At 37.0% G+C, this 15,921-nt stretch overlaps 1 protein-coding gene across 1 annotated transcript in view; it reads right to left on the bottom strand.

The window, feature by feature from the left end:
* LOC120630088 overlaps positions 1-15,921 on the bottom strand; it is a 31,252-nt gene that overhangs the window by 11,227 nt on the left and 4,104 nt on the right. Inside the window, exons 6-19 of the mRNA XM_039899235.1 lie at positions 15,053-15,176; positions 13,647-13,807; positions 12,011-12,184; positions 11,073-11,138; positions 9,574-9,709; positions 8,999-9,257; positions 8,237-8,319; positions 6,349-6,464; positions 4,964-5,068; positions 3,477-3,562; positions 2,570-2,645; positions 2,158-2,262; positions 1,714-1,866; positions 95-208 (exon numbers count right to left, since the gene is read on the bottom strand). Of these exons, the coding sequence (XP_039755169.1) occupies positions 95-208; positions 1,714-1,866; positions 2,158-2,262; positions 2,570-2,645; positions 3,477-3,562; positions 4,964-5,068; positions 6,349-6,464; positions 8,237-8,319; positions 8,999-9,257; positions 9,574-9,709; positions 11,073-11,138; positions 12,011-12,184; positions 13,647-13,807; positions 15,053-15,176 (1,758 nt within the window). The remainder of the gene's footprint in view (positions 1-94; positions 209-1,713; positions 1,867-2,157; positions 2,263-2,569; positions 2,646-3,476; positions 3,563-4,963; positions 5,069-6,348; positions 6,465-8,236; positions 8,320-8,998; positions 9,258-9,573; positions 9,710-11,072; positions 11,139-12,010; positions 12,185-13,646; positions 13,808-15,052; positions 15,177-15,921) is intronic.

The following is a 15,921-nucleotide window of genomic DNA, read 5'->3' on the forward strand; positions in this document are numbered from 1 at the left end:
TACATTGACATTTATAATATTAGTAGGGATACTTATGCACCCTTCAACAGTATTTCGTAATTCGGTTACTTTAAATTTTATAGATTCCGTTTACCTGCATATGCCTCACAAATCCGCTTTCCTTTGAAGGTATGAGAGTAATATGCGATATTGTCAAAATGAGCAGGAACTGTATTAATATCGGCGGGGCAGACGCGGTTTTCAACCACTGAAAACAAAGTAAACAATGCAAAGTAAGATTCATTAGTATATAGGCACGACAAAACAGAGAACAGTATTGATTATTATACCTAAGAAGTATAAATGTAGAGTTAGTGACATAGCTGAAGTGGCAACTGGCAATGGGCGGGGCACATAGCTCAGAGAACCGATGGACGTTGGGGTCTTAAGGTGCTGGAATGGCGATCCCGCACCGGTAAACGCAGCGTAGGTTGACATCAGGCGAGTCGCTGGGAGCCGCTAGAGGCAAGCGGCCCAGGACCATGGAGTTTGGAAAACCCTACAAAAGACCTATGTCCAGCAGTGGACGTTAATTGGTTGAAATGATAACGATGAGAATAAGTGTTCAAATGCTTCTACTACTATTGCGTAGACATCTCTCTCTCCATACTGCTCAAAGGCGAGTAAGCGGACTTTAACTCCTATTATATAGTTTTTAAATAATAATAAATGGTATTGTTAACCACCAGACCAGTATCAGTTTGTTTATTTACGAGTATATTGTTAACTCGCCCGGGTAGAATGTAGAAACTGTGTGGGGCCGTTGAGAGTGATTAATAGTTTTATAAGTATGATTAGTCTTACTCTTTATACTCCACAACAAACATTGTTAACAATTATTCATTGTAAAGTCAACGTCTCCTGAGGAAGTTCCGGTGGCGAAGATCTGTTTGGTATGGAGTATAAGGATTGAAGAAATTATAAATAACACCATACAGATTCTCCTTTTTTTCGCGGAGTATAGCATATTAAGCTTGATTGTCATAAATAACTTTACATCTAATATAGTATATATAGAAGTTTTGAGCAATAAAAATACACATTATTTGTTTATTTAAAAAATCATTGAAACCTGGTAATATAGCCAAAATGAAATAAAAAAATTTCTCTTCTCTTGAGTGTCAGGAAAGAAAAAAAAACATAGCACTCAGTACTAATCGAACTACATAAATAATTTCATAATCTTATCACGAGTAAAAATGTTTAACGCCCAATGAAGTGGGCAGTTCCTTTTATTGAACGCGCTTATCGAAAAAACCAGTGCGCGACAACATATTTTCTATATACTTTTTGTGGTGTGAATTAAAAGTATATTCATTCATTCATCAATTCATATTATGACAATATTTTAAGGTTGCCTGATATGCGGACGAAGTCGCAAGGAACCAGTAGTATTTTATAAAATGAAAAATAGAAAAGCCTTGGTTAACTTTTGCCTTTGTTAACAACATATGTTTGGAACATAACATGTGCCGCTAAATGATTTAGCGTTCCGGTAAGATGTCACTTCGAAACCGATTAAGGGTATGCGATTGATATAACTTCCTTACCCCTAACAGGTAAGCCCGTTACCGTCTCATACTTGTAGTGGAATATTAAATAAAATAATATTACTTTTACTTTTTGCACAGAAAAACTAGTAGTTTTAGTGGTATTAAATAAAAACCTAGTAAAGTAATTAGAATTTATTTTTTCTTTACTTTCTATACTCACAGTAGTAAGGTCAAACGCCATCGGATAGTCCGTGACCTGTATGGTAGCGTCCAAAATCGAGGTGTAGTGGCGTATCAGGGCCATGTAAGTGCGCGCCAGAGACCTTGCAGCCGCACCTTGGTCATGGTGCAGAGGACTGTATAACACTTTGACCTATGGATGAAAGACTAAGCTTTTAGGCTAGCTGAATAAAATATCATTATAGCTAAAATTTGCAAGCTGAGTTGGCAATGAGCTGGTCAAGTCTGAGCCGCACAGACCGCTCGAGCGAACTCAGAGCAGTTATCAACAGTCAGTCAGTCAGACAGTCATTCTTGTTTGGCGGCAGAAACAAGCATGGCGGTAGTACTTAACTGGACGAGCTTTGTCACAAAAAGTTGTACTACTACTGCTTCTACTACTACATACCATTAATTGTAGAGGAATATAAAAAAAAATACTTACACAAAGAGAGTTATTCACCAAAGCTACATCTAGACCATATGCGAACATATAAACATAGTCTTGTGGCGAATATATAGCGCGCGTTACGAGATATTCTGTCAGACTCTGTAAGAAGAAAAATTGTGATTTGGAATAATACTAAACAGAATTCAATTTTAAATAACGCAATCTATCGACTTACAAATAAAAATATTTTTTGTTTTTCGATTGGGAGCAATCGGAAAATGTAGGATACATTCAAAATAAAAAATCCAAAACGGTTCATTAATGACGGAGTGCTGAGGTAACAAAATTAAAAAAATACAACAGAATTTAGAAACTCCTGCTTTTTGAAGTTTATTGAGAAAAAAGGAAGCAACATGGGCATTTATTTAAAAATGGTTATAGCAGATGTGTAATATATGTATATTACCTCTGGATCCAAAAGCGCAGTATAATACATGTGTTTTACTTCTTTTTTTGTCGCAGCAGTTTCAGACATAACGTACCTGGTTGAAAAAGGTAAAAATATAATAACTAACAAGTCACAACTAAATTGACTTATAATTCGCATCAAAATGGGTGAAGTGGTTTTGTGGATCGCGATATTTATGTTATCTATGCGTTACCTCAGGCAAACATGCATACACTACCTTTACACCCCAGACGTATATAACATCTTCATTCCTTCACAGAGTGAAGTCATATAGAGTTCTTTAACGAAGGCTTCAAATTCATATTAAAAAAATATATTTATTCGTGTATTAGAGGCACTTATGAAGCGTTCATATATATAAGCATTATAGTGGGAGTTGATAACTACATTCGTTGCCAAACGCGACCCGCATCTCTATGAAGATCCCACAACAAACTAAGGCAAGTATTTTTTTTGTTACCACCATCTCAAAGCAAATTAATCGTTAGCTATTCATACTCTTGACGGCCGACTGGCGTAGTGGGCAAACAACCTGCTTTCTGAGTCGTGGCCAAGGGTTCGATTCCCACAACTGGAAAATGGTTGTGTGATGAACATGAATGTTTTTCAGTGTCTGGGTGTTTATCTGTATATTATAAGTAATTCTGTGTATTATATTCATAGAAATATTCATCAGCTGTCTTAGTACCCATAACACAAGGTACGCTTACTGGGGCTAGGTGGCGATGTGTGTAATGTCGTAGTATATTTATTTATTTATTTATTTATTTATACTCTAACATTTTAATCATTTCATCATATCAACCCATAGTCCCAAGGCCGTAGTCCACCACGCTGGTCTGAGAACATTATAGAGAACTCTCAGCCTGTTAGGTACTACTAATTCATTAATTTGAATACTAACGCATTTGCTATTGACAAAGCATCACTTGTGTTGTCGCATTTCAGTATCAAATTGGTCTTCTGTTCTAAAGCCTCTACGGTTAGTATCTGTGAAAGATGTTATCTCACTTATTATATACCATTTGAACAGCATTTGAGTTAAATATTAATAGAATTAATCATTTTGTCAGCACACGTGCAGAACGTAGCTGTGTTGCGTTTCATATTTATTTCGACGGCCGATTGGTGCAGTGGATAGTGACCCTGCTTTCTGAGTCCTAGGCCGTGGGTTCGTTTCCCACTACAGGGAAAATGTTTGTGTGATGAACACGAATGTTTTCCAGTGTCTGGGTGTTTATCTGTATTTTAAAAGTATTTATGTATATTATTCATAAAAATAATTCATCAATCATCTCGGTACCCATAACACAAGCTACGCTTACTTTGGGGCTAGATGGCGATGTCGTATATTTCTTTATTTATTTAAAACACATTTTTTTTTTGGCAAAAACAGTCATTACATGGAAGTAACTTAATACATATACAATAAAAAACTTATAACATAGACTAAACATTGCCGAAAAATCCCTACTTATATTATAAATGACAATGTAAGTTTGTTTGTTACGATTTCACGCAAAAACTACTTAACCGATCTTCATGAAACTTTGTACTCATATTCTTGGAAGTGTTAGAAGTAAGGATACTTTTTATCCCGACATTAAGCTCGGTTCCTTTGGGAGAGGGGACGAGTGTTTGACGATTTTAAACCATAACTCTGACAAATAATAACCGATTTAAATAATTATTTTTGTACTATAGAGGTTATAATGTGTTTAATTTTGCCCTAGCTGCGGTTGGAGATAGAGGAAAGAACTCCTCAGCGGACAGCAGCAAACTCCTCATTTAAGGCTTAGCGATGCTACATATTTTTTTTAGATCTACAACTAAATTTAATGCCACATCAAAAAACAAAATCAAACGCAGACGAAGTCGCGGGCAACAGCTAGTTATTGATAAAGCTGTGGTAGAAGATACATTTTTATCTCTCCCCGGGGATATAATTGTTTCCTGCCCATGCTTACCGTGCTGAAAGAAAAGAGGCGTGAGATTTCGCTGTTTTGTCCATAGAGCTAAAGTATGTTAGAAGCGGCAATAGAGTTAATTTAATGTTTACCCTACATCGTAATCTTAAACCCACTACGGGGAACGGGTCTCCTCCCACAATGTGAAGAGGTTACGGCCTTAGCCAACCACGCTAGCCCAATGCGGATTGGTGGACTCCAACCGCCTTTGAGAACATTATATAACTATCAGGCATGCAGGTTTCCTCACGATGTTTTCCTTAACCGTTGAAGCAAGTGATATTTTAATAACTTCAAACGCACATAACTTAGAAAAGTTAAAGGTGCGTGCTGGGATTCGAACTCGCCCCCCCGAAAATGAAGTCGTGCTCTTACCAGCTGGGCTATCACCGCTTCAAAAATAGAGATAAAAATAATTATAAACCTCTCCATGTATGCTCGTTTTTGTGACCTTGTGACTCTCCATCTCAGCGAGGACTGAAGAAAGAGATATGCCTATAAACACACCGGATACCAGAGCTGACAGGACCTGGAAATAGCAATAAGTAATAAGGTCAAATTCAAATTTAAAATTTCTTTATTCATGTAGGCCTATCACAGGCACTTATGAAACGTTCATACATATATATTTACATAATTGTAAGGGGATGGTGATAACTTCGTACGCCAACTTAAACCTAAAGCTACGAGGGTTCCAAACGCGCCCTGGTCTAAGAAGAGCCCAAGCCTATTAACGTCCTACTGCTGGCCTCAGACCTTCACTATTATAGAATAGATGGTTTCAGAGTACACACCCACCACGCTGCTCCAATGCGGATTGGTGGGCTTTGACGACATCCATTAGAAGAAGAAGAAGAATAAAAACTTTATTGCACACAATCATCAAAATATACATAAAATATGGAATAAGCAAAAGAACAAGAGTTGTAGGCATGCAAAGGCGGCCTTATTGCTGCAAGCAATCTCTAACAGGCAACCTCTGGCAGAAGGAAAAGCTGAAAGAGATCGGGATAGTGCAATTATATATACATATTTATTCGAAAATAAATAAACATACATACACATAGATATAAAATAAACATATATACTTAGATTATATAAATTTTATTAGTTAGTGATATTAGCCATGGCCGAACGAGGCGCGGGGATTGACCAACCTACCCTACCCTAACTTCTTGTTAAAAGGTGCTGAAAATTTCTTAAACCAAACTACCTACCCACCTAACCTAGTACTATCCAGTCTTTTTTTATTACTTTACAAGGTAGCCTGCAATCTCATCTGGTGGTAAGTGATGAGTCTTAGATGGTATCTGGCTAATCTTTTAGGTATTTTATCAGTTTTATTAAACCCATATCTCTAATCGGTTTGCACGTTAAATCACTTAGTGGCTCGTCTTTCTCGTGTGGTGGTAACTAGCCACGACCGAAGCCCCCAACGGACCAGACTAGAGAAAAATCTGAAATTATAAATTCCCAAATTGCCCCTAGCGGGAATCGAAACCGACACTCTACTTAAAACTTAAACACAGCGCTCACCGTTGTGCCAGTGAAGTCGTCAAAAAGGTAAGGGTCTTATAAATATTGTAAGATGCTAGTCTAGAAGTTGAAGCTCCAGCCTTCTATTAGATAAGTAACCTATAACAATCTCGGCTAAAGTGGGTTTTGAACAATTATACAATTTTCGCTTGTTTTAACGGTGAAGAAAAACATCGCGAGGTAACCTGTATGCCTGAGAGTTCCACATGTTCTCAAAGGCAGGTGAAGCTGCGTGCGAGTGGATAGCAAATAAACAAACAAACAGGCACTAACCGTTATAATAAAGTAGAATCTGTAGTTATAGTAAAACGCGATGAACTTCCATCCCATGTACACCAAGTCGTCCATGTTTCCGAAATGGTCTTTCCGTCTTTGCCACGGTACGGGTTCTGCAAATTTAATAATTGTATAACTTTTTAGAGGATCAATGAAGATATTTAAATCCTGCGTATACTCTTTTTCAACATAAAGTTAGGTACTTTACGTTGGAGTGTGTTTTTTATAGATTTTCCATTCAATACTCACAAAGTTCCAATTTAAAAGCAATAAGACACTTTCGGCATTATTCATCATCATCATTTTCATATTAACCCATTAGCGGGCCACTACAGGGCGCGGGTGAACCACAATAAGAAGGGATTAAGGCCGTAGTCCACCACGCTGGCCCAGTGCGGTTTGGTGTACTCCACAAATTCAAATTCAAATTCATTTATTTCAAGTAGGCCTACTTTATAAGCACTTTTGAAACGTCAAGTATGTATGTTTGTGTGACTCTACCACGGGTTCGGAAAGCAGATTCTACCGAGAAGAGCCGGCAAGAAACTCAGTAGTTGCTCTTTTCCAACATCAACATTTACAATCATTTTGCTATCTTGCGGGAGATGAGAGCGAGGCTGGCTGCTTCCATTCTACCTTGTCATTGAAGAATTCATCAAATGTATAGTAACCTCGCTGTACTAGATGCGTTTTTACACATTTTTTAAATGTATGCATTGGTAGGTCAAGAATTGCAACATCGAAATCACACACCTTTGAGAACATTATGGAGAACTCTCAGGTATGCAGGTTTCTTCACGATGTTTTCCTTCACCGTTGAAGCAAGTGATATTTTAATTGCTTAAAACGCGCATAACTTTGAAAAGATCGGATGCGTGCCAAAATTCGAACTCGCTCCTCCGAAAGTGAAGTCGAAGTCCTACCCTCTGGGTAACCACAGCTTTATTATAATTTAGAAACATACAAATCAACATCGAAATCTCTGCATCAAAAGTTACGATGCCACAGACAGACAGCCAGATATACGGCCAAAGGCGAGAAACTTTCATTCCTTGCTTTTGCATCGTGAATTATTACAAATGAGAATTGGAAATATTATGACCGCTTTCTGACAACACAATATAAAAATCGACTCATAACCAGTTCATTACAGGGCACGAGTCTCCAATCAGAGTGAGAGTGAGAGAGTGTTTAGATCACTTCGCTGGCCTAGTGCGAATTGGTAGACTTCACACGCATTTGATTACAATATAGAGAACTCTCAGGCATGCCAGTTTCCTCGTGATGTTTTCCTTCACCGTTAAAGCAAGTCGTATTTAATTAATTCAATTAAAAACGCATATAAATCCGAAAAATAACAGTTTTAAGAGGGGGATCGAACTATGTCACACAGAAAGAACACAAGAGCCTTAGCCACTGAGCTATCATTGCTTATACCTATATCCAATGTCGACCAAGAATACGGCTGCTCACTTTAGGGAATAATAATAATTGAAAATTTTAAACACCTAAACCTATTTTAGTTACTGCCCTAAATTATTACTTTGAGTTTCGAGCTAGGTTAGGTACACCTCCGTGCTTCGGTTCCACTGCTGGAGACTTTTGTTGGGAGTTCCAAAATCCACGATACTGGGCCGCTTGTTTGCAGCGGCTGCCAGCGACTCGGTTGATGCCGTCTATCCACCTCGTTGGGTCCCGAGTAACGCTGCGTGCCCCGGATCTATATGCCCCGCTTATTGACACTTCAGCTTCCCGGGTCGTTGAGCTATATTGGTAACTCTAGTTCTTCTACTGATTTCCTCATTTCTGATTTGATCACGTATACAAATCTGTCACCACCGATACAAATGTTCATTAAAATAATCAAGTTCATTGGGTATCTTACCAGCAATATTGTTCAAGGCATTCTTTGTTATCTCACGCTCTTCGACACTGCCATGTATGGATGCCCTTGACTCGTAAATAGCTCTGTGTACAAAAGAGCATTATCAAGTAAAATTGTATGGAGGTATGGAAGAAGGGATGCCTTAAAAATGTCTGTTAGAGACCTATTAAAAAAAAAAAACTTATTAAGAATTAGATAAAACAGGCGTTAATTTGCGAAATTACAAGATTTACTAGGAAATTGAAGCTATACTTTGCAAAAAGCAGAAGAGTCTGGGTTGTGTAATTTCTTCAATCTTTATAGTCCCAATAGATCTTCGGCAATGTACTCTCGCACACACTTTTCGATCCGACACCGGAGCATTTTCAGGAGACGAATGAATGATGAATTTAAAATAAAAATTCGCCAAAAGTGTCGCCTTTTATACCTTTTTTACTGTATCAGCCCCACTTTATCTATATCAATATCAGCTCCTTTCTTAGTAACTCTGAATATGTTTAATTAAGTTGAAGTTGATAGAGTTATTTTTTCGTTTAGGAACTTCCCATTCTTATGTTTAATTGCTTCCAATTTTTCCCGCAAATCAACCGTTTTTTATTTGGTATTTATGTTTACTACACTTCCGTTAACTTACTAGTTTAAAGTTGTGAGTTAAAACATTCTTCGTTTAAAGTCATTACTGCTTTGATTAATTTTTGTATTTTGAGTAACTATGAATCAACGTGCATCTAACAATATCGTGCATCTATAATCTATAATTACCTGTTACAAACTTCCTCAGAATCTGGTACGCTGATATTCATAGAAATAATTCCATATTTGCCCGCGTTATCCGTAAGGTCCTTGACCAGACTTGCGACGTTGGCCGTCGGACTTGCGGGTAGACGTAATATTAGTAATGACCCTAAATGGGCCCTAACTGTAGCGCCGGCTTCAGAAGTTCTACTAAGTAAACTTGAAACATTCTCTTCAGTTTCCCTACCACCGCTACGAAATGTTACACGGACGCGGTATTCGCGACCTGAAAGGAATTCATCACTAGCATCATCATCATAACGAGATAGCGCGAGATAAGCATATAGCTTAGCGAGCTACAGCGAACTAGATATCTATACTGCATACCTTTGATTGTCGACAGTTTACACCGCATCGGCACTTGCCATACGGTGAAATAGATAGTTAGATTGATGAAGTATTTATTGCAAAAAATTCAAAGAGAAAACAAGAAATATAAATAACAAAAAACATATATAATATATATATGTACAATATATATGTTTTTTGACTATTTCACCACTTCCGCAAAGATAAATGAAGCATGATTTAAAAGTACTTACCGTAGTTAAAGAACATATAAGCTGGAGTACCGCCGAAAACCAGAACTTCATGGTCGAATATAAAAACACGATCGGCGTATTCAAGTGAGATACTAGTAAAACATAGGTTTACGATGGTTATGTAGCGTTTGTATTGCTGAAAATGTATGTAATTGTTTTAAATTATTGTAATTAGCATCCTTTTTACTTTATTTTTTCATAGCGATACATAATTAAGACTTTCTGAAATTGCCTCTACAGGAAATACAAACTCTACCTTATGTCACTTTCTTTTGTTATTTTTAATCGTATTTATTTTATATATGCTATCGTGTTACAAAAGTGAAACACACATAACACATACATACAAAGGCAAAATAAAATAAGCCACGTTGTCTTAATTAGATCCAGTCGTTGGTACCTACAGCAATCAAACTCTAAGTGTATTTCAGAAGATGAACTGGACGAAGAAGAAGAACTTACGAGGCATGTATTTGAATGGGTTCCTGAATAATTTGGATTTACAGTTGGACGTGTATATAAATAGTAAGTGGCGCTGCAATCGGGTTCTAGGTAGTATTTCTTAGATTTATACTCATACGAATTTATGTATTTGTGTCCTGTGTGGGTCCTTATAGAACGCAAAGTTTGGACCCGGTAGCTGCAAATATCTTTAAGGTTTTAGGCTGAGTTTTGTAAGATATTAGAACCTGTAATAACCGATTTGGTGCAGACGAAGTTGCGCGGGTCAGCTAGTATAATATATAGCAAATGCAATATATAAATATTATCTTATACTAAAATATAAAGAGTTTGTTTGTATCTTTACTTGAACGCGATGATCTCAGCAACTACTGTTCCGATTAGAAAAATTCTTTCAGGGATGGATAGCCCATTTACCGAGGACAGTTAACAACAGTTGAATACCTCTTACTCATATTTAAATATGTATCGTATGTTATAGTATATATTAGTTTATTATTTTTTATATTTATTATTATTAGTATTTCATGTGTGTAATCTTGATAAGTATTAGTGTGTTATTGTTCGTAAGTATGTATATAATAATAATACACACCACCAGTCGGTTTCCCTTGGTTTTTTTAATCCTAAGGTTGCCTGGAAGAGTTCGCTAATAAGCGATAAGGCCGCCCTTTGTATCCTAATTTTTAAGTTTATTTTTGTTGTGTCCATTGTTTTTTTTTCTATTTGTAGTGTACAAATAAAGTGTAGGCTATATATCATTTCGCGAAGACCAATAGGAGCATAGCACCATGAAGAATGTTTCAAAATCGGGATTGTTTTTTCCTTTCGAGAGCTTCCGGTGCGTGCGCTGCATAAACGGTTAAAGTTTCGATAAAATTATGTACAACTAAGTTGTGCCCCATTAAAAGTTCTAAAAAAATCCGCGACAGCGTATGTCTATCTTTTAAGTTTGACATACACGGACGAAGTCGCGACGGATCGCTAGTGTATTATATAGCAAGTCTGTTAAGGGGTCTTGGCTTAAGGCACCTTACCATAATTTTGTCCCTGATGACTGCAGTGTAAATAGCATCACTAGTGAATGATGGTATAATGACAACCTGAAATCAATTTAAATGGTTACTATTTGTTTGTTAAAAGAACTTATTCGCTTTTAAAAGTTATCCATGTTATTCTGCCATTATTCATTTCGATTCTCGAATGAGCGTTATTTTATGGTGACAATTGATGGACAAAGCAAATGGCCCACCTGATGGTAACTGGAAGAGCATCGGCTATACAGCTCGCATATGCTACAAATTTGTCTTCTCCCACAGCTTTATAAATTTTCAGAGCACTGGCGCACAAGTGAAAATAATATCCAAATAATATATGAGTAATAATAAACGGGGATAAACTTCTCTTATTCCATGATTGTATCCTCTGTCAGGGGGATATAGTCCTGCTCGTAGCCCTGCAGAGCGTGCAAGGAACGCTTCCTGCAACGTCATCTACAGGAGTAGGTGTTAAGCCTCATGAGCTTGTAATAACACTGGCAACCATTCCCTCCAGACGGAATATTTACAACAATGCTGCTAAGCGACAACATAAACGTTGTGTTAATAATTGCTCGACTTGCGGAAGAGCTCTGTCACGAAAAGCGTATGAATATACTAAGGTGTTTGCAGAATTGGCAGTGGTTGTTTAAATGTTTTTTTTGCTGGTTTAAAGTGGAAAGACCAGGTGTTATTGTTCGATCCCCGGCAGAAGCAATTTCGGAATGTATAATTTCCGAACGTTCTCTTTGTGACGAAGATAAAAAGAAATCCACATATAATACAGTGGTAAGACGGAGACATGTAGACAAAAGTGTATCGCGGTGAAAAATGCCACTCAAACTTTTTCAAGAGTCACTCCTTCAACGGTCTTGAAGGAGCTCCTTTGACTACGGCAACTTGTAGTGAAATAAAAAAAATAAAGATTACATAGCTACCCTCGGCTCAAGAAGTAGCGCCAACGCCCAGCTCAGCTGTGCTCGGTAATAAGCACCCAAGTTCCTCACGTACTCGTGCCGGTGGCCCTCAAGGTCACACTCCGACAAAAGTCGCTTTGAGCGAATTTCCACGTACTCAGCAATCGTCTCCGTAGATTCGTTCCATAGGCAGATCTGAAAAGCATTGATTATAGCTGTATTTATAAAAACCTGAATTTACTTAACAACGGTATTTATTAAAAATTTTTTTCTTTAATCAGTCGTTAAATCTAACGTATCGTTAAATCTACGTGCAACTTTGTAGTCATCCTTACTAATGTTATAAATGCGAAAATGTAATTGTTTGTTTGTACTTCCTTAACGCCCTAATTAAGCAACCGTTCAACTTGGTTTTTTTAACATAGAGTTAGTTAGAGAGAGCTACTTAACTTAAAATAGGCTACTTTTTTATCACAGATAAGTGTTACAGTAACTTTATAAATTGGGTAAATAATTAAACTTTTGATAACTATGCATACATATTGGCCAGATTTTTTATTAAATTGATTAGAATTTTTACAAATACGCTTATAATTATCATTTAATTATGAAATAGTTTCCAAGAAACAAGTAAAATTATATTTGATTAACAACCAATGTTCATGACATTGAGGTGGGTATTTCGATATAAATACGGGTGCATTTTCGATAAACTTCAGTCCTACATGGACTCGAACGATGCAAAGATACCTTCCGGTGTCTTGGTCGTTTAGCATAAGCAATTCATAATGAGCGAGGTACACGACAGTGTAATAAAACATAAGTAAGATAAAGCAAACAACAGTAATCTTAATCTGTCTTCAGAACCGGAGGTAGAGTCACTACAAACAGACTGAATTCACGTTTCAAAACGGATCACAAGATCCTAGGTTCGCATCCTGGGTCGGGCCACAAAGTGGCAGGTATTGTGTGTTTTTTCTGGTAAAGAATTTTCTGATAATTACATTACATTCATACGGGTTGAATTGATAACATCTTTTTTTAAGCAGCAGCTACCTAAGTTTAAGGCTGTGGGTTCGATTCCCACAACTGGAAAATGATGTTTAAAAGATTCAGTGTCTGGGTGTTTTTTCTGTATATTATAAGTATTTATGTGTATTATTTATAAAAATATTCACCAGTCCTCTTAGTACCCATAACACACAATACGCTTACTTCGGGGCTAGATGGCGATGTGTTTATTTTCGTAGTATATTTCAGCCGGTTGGCGCAGTGGGCAGCGACTCTGCTTTCTGCATCCAAGGCCCACCGCCTTGAATGCAGAAAGTTCGATTCCCACAACTAGAAAAATGTTTGTGTGAAGAACATGAATGTTTTTCAGTTTCTGTGTATTTATCTGTATATTATAAGTATTTATGTGTATTATATTCATAACAATGTTTTAATTTGGGTACTAACCCATAGCACGCTTACTTTGGGGCTAGATGGCGCTGTGTGTATTGTCGTAGTATATTTATTATTTATTTATATTTATTTATATATTAATAACTGGCTTAAACAATGTGAAGGTATGCAGAATTAAAGCTAGAAAAAATTACGGTGAATGAATAATTTGCTTCTTTAGTTTAAAAAAAGAGTTAGAATACAACAAACGAACCCGACAGAACAAAGTCAAATGTTCCTGCACAGTCAGATCGTCGACAAGGCATCCGTTCCTATGGCAGTATCCCATCATGGTGGTCATGGACATCGGACTTAGCCCTGGTTTCAGCTCCTCCCCCAGAACTGTGACTGTCCCTTTATCTGGATATGTTAGCCCTAGGATCATAGTACTTCTGTCTATTACTCATTTTTTTCCATGGAATATATCTAGCTATGTATACATGCACTAAAATTAAAGATAAACGCCTAGAACTTTAGGTAGTAGTATAAAACTTTTTGTGACAGAGCTCGTTCGAAGACTTAACAAAAATAACGATACAAAACAAATACAACCGAATTAAGAACCTTCTCCTTTTTTGTAAGTCGGTTATAATTACAAATTATTTATTGAATTTTATAACGACCAAACGGCTTGGAATCAGGTCCCTCCGCTCTCATCTCCCACAAAATAGGAAAATTTTAAAGATTGAGAATTGAGAAAAAAAGAAATCGAAAACTGCCTCCCAAAACCAGTGGTAGTTTCACTATACACAGACTGACTTGACATTTCAAAAGTGCTTGAAAACTTAATTAATTAAATGAATTTTGAATTTGATGCACGCTGGGGTTCGAAGGCGCTGGTAAGGATAACCTTAACATTCATCGAACGAGTGGCTGGAAACCGCTGAATGCAAGTGGCTATTGTATAGCCCACCAGCCCGCATTGGAGCAGCGTGGTGGGTCTATGCTCTCAAGAGAAACGGGGCCTGTGCCCAGCAGTGGCACGTTTAAAGAATAGATAAAGTCTTTATTGCACAAATTAAAAGTAAAAACAAGAAATAACAAAAACAATAAAAATATATATAGTTATAAAATGCGCAAAGGCGGTTCTATACCTTTAAGCGATCACCTCCAGACAACCCTTTATGATAGAGAATTAAGTTAAGGAAAACGGGATAGTGCAACAGGTTAATAACAGGATAAAATAAATAACACTTTTGAAACTAATTATACATACAATTAAATTAAATGCATATCAATATATAATGTTTATATATATATATATACATACAAAAGAACATACATACTTACACTATATCATATTAGACAAATAAAATTATTTTAGTCGATTTTTAAATATGTTTACTGTTTGTAACTGTCTTATATCTCTCGGCAATTCATTCCACAGATTAGGAAGTAGGAAATAGGTATTTAGGGGTAAAAATCGTGAGGAAACCTACATGCCTATTCTCAAAGGCGCGATAAGTTTACCAAACAGCACTCCACGATTTTTTCCTGCAGCGTTATAGCAGGAGATATTAAATTGCACACGACAGGACTCCCAAAAAGTTATGAGGTACGTGCCAGGGATAAAACTCAGCCCCCCAACTATTCGGTTGTCACCGAGTAATAAAATAATACCTGTTAGTAAATCCTCAATAGCAAGAATGGTGTTCTGTTGAATAGGTTCAGAGTAGAGCATTGTGAATTCACCGCGGTAAATATCCAGGGTGACGTTGCTCAGTACTGGACCACCCATTATACTCTGTAAGTAAGTAATTTATTACACAAGGTTTCTGGGCGAACACCCCGTATAATCGAGGAAGGAAAAAGTGCTGCAGTAATAACAAAGTCATGATTATGTATAGTTAGAGGATTTGTTTTTTATTACACTACAAGTTAACCCTTGATTAGACCACCACTGGTGGTCTAAAATTTTAGTGGATTTACCTGTTAGGGAGTATGGCAGTTATATTTAGCCCAATATGTTTAACATACTGCACATTATTAAAGTAAATTTTGGGTAAAAATAAAACATAGAAAGGAGTTTCGTTAGTAAAATATAATTTTAAATTATAACACAATACATAATAAAGATTATAATAATATATGTAGATATGACACTGCATAGGGGGCCATGACTGCATAAGGTAGCGTCATGCCGATTGCCGTGACGGAACACAGTTAAAATTTATAGCCAAGGCTAGCTATTAGACTTGGGTGTATTCACCCTAGGGCCCAAAGGACAGTGGCCCGGGATGGCAGACTACGACGAGTGGCGCAAGCAGAAGTTAGGATAAATGAATTATTAAACGTGATTCTGATATAACCTCTCCAAGCGTAATGCTTCATTTACAGCTTTATTTTCCAACTACGTGGGAGAGTTTATGTGTGCGCAAACAAAGGTGCAATCTCTATTCCCTCACTCTCATAGTCCGATGGGACGGCAGATCCCACACGACCGGAAATAAATCAGGCGCAGGACCGACAGCTAAACATACTCATCAAAG

This window comes from Pararge aegeria, chromosome 2 (genome assembly GCF_905163445.1).
Source record: "Pararge aegeria chromosome 2, ilParAegt1.1, whole genome shotgun sequence".
Lineage (NCBI taxonomy): Eukaryota > Metazoa > Arthropoda > Insecta > Lepidoptera > Nymphalidae > Pararge > Pararge aegeria.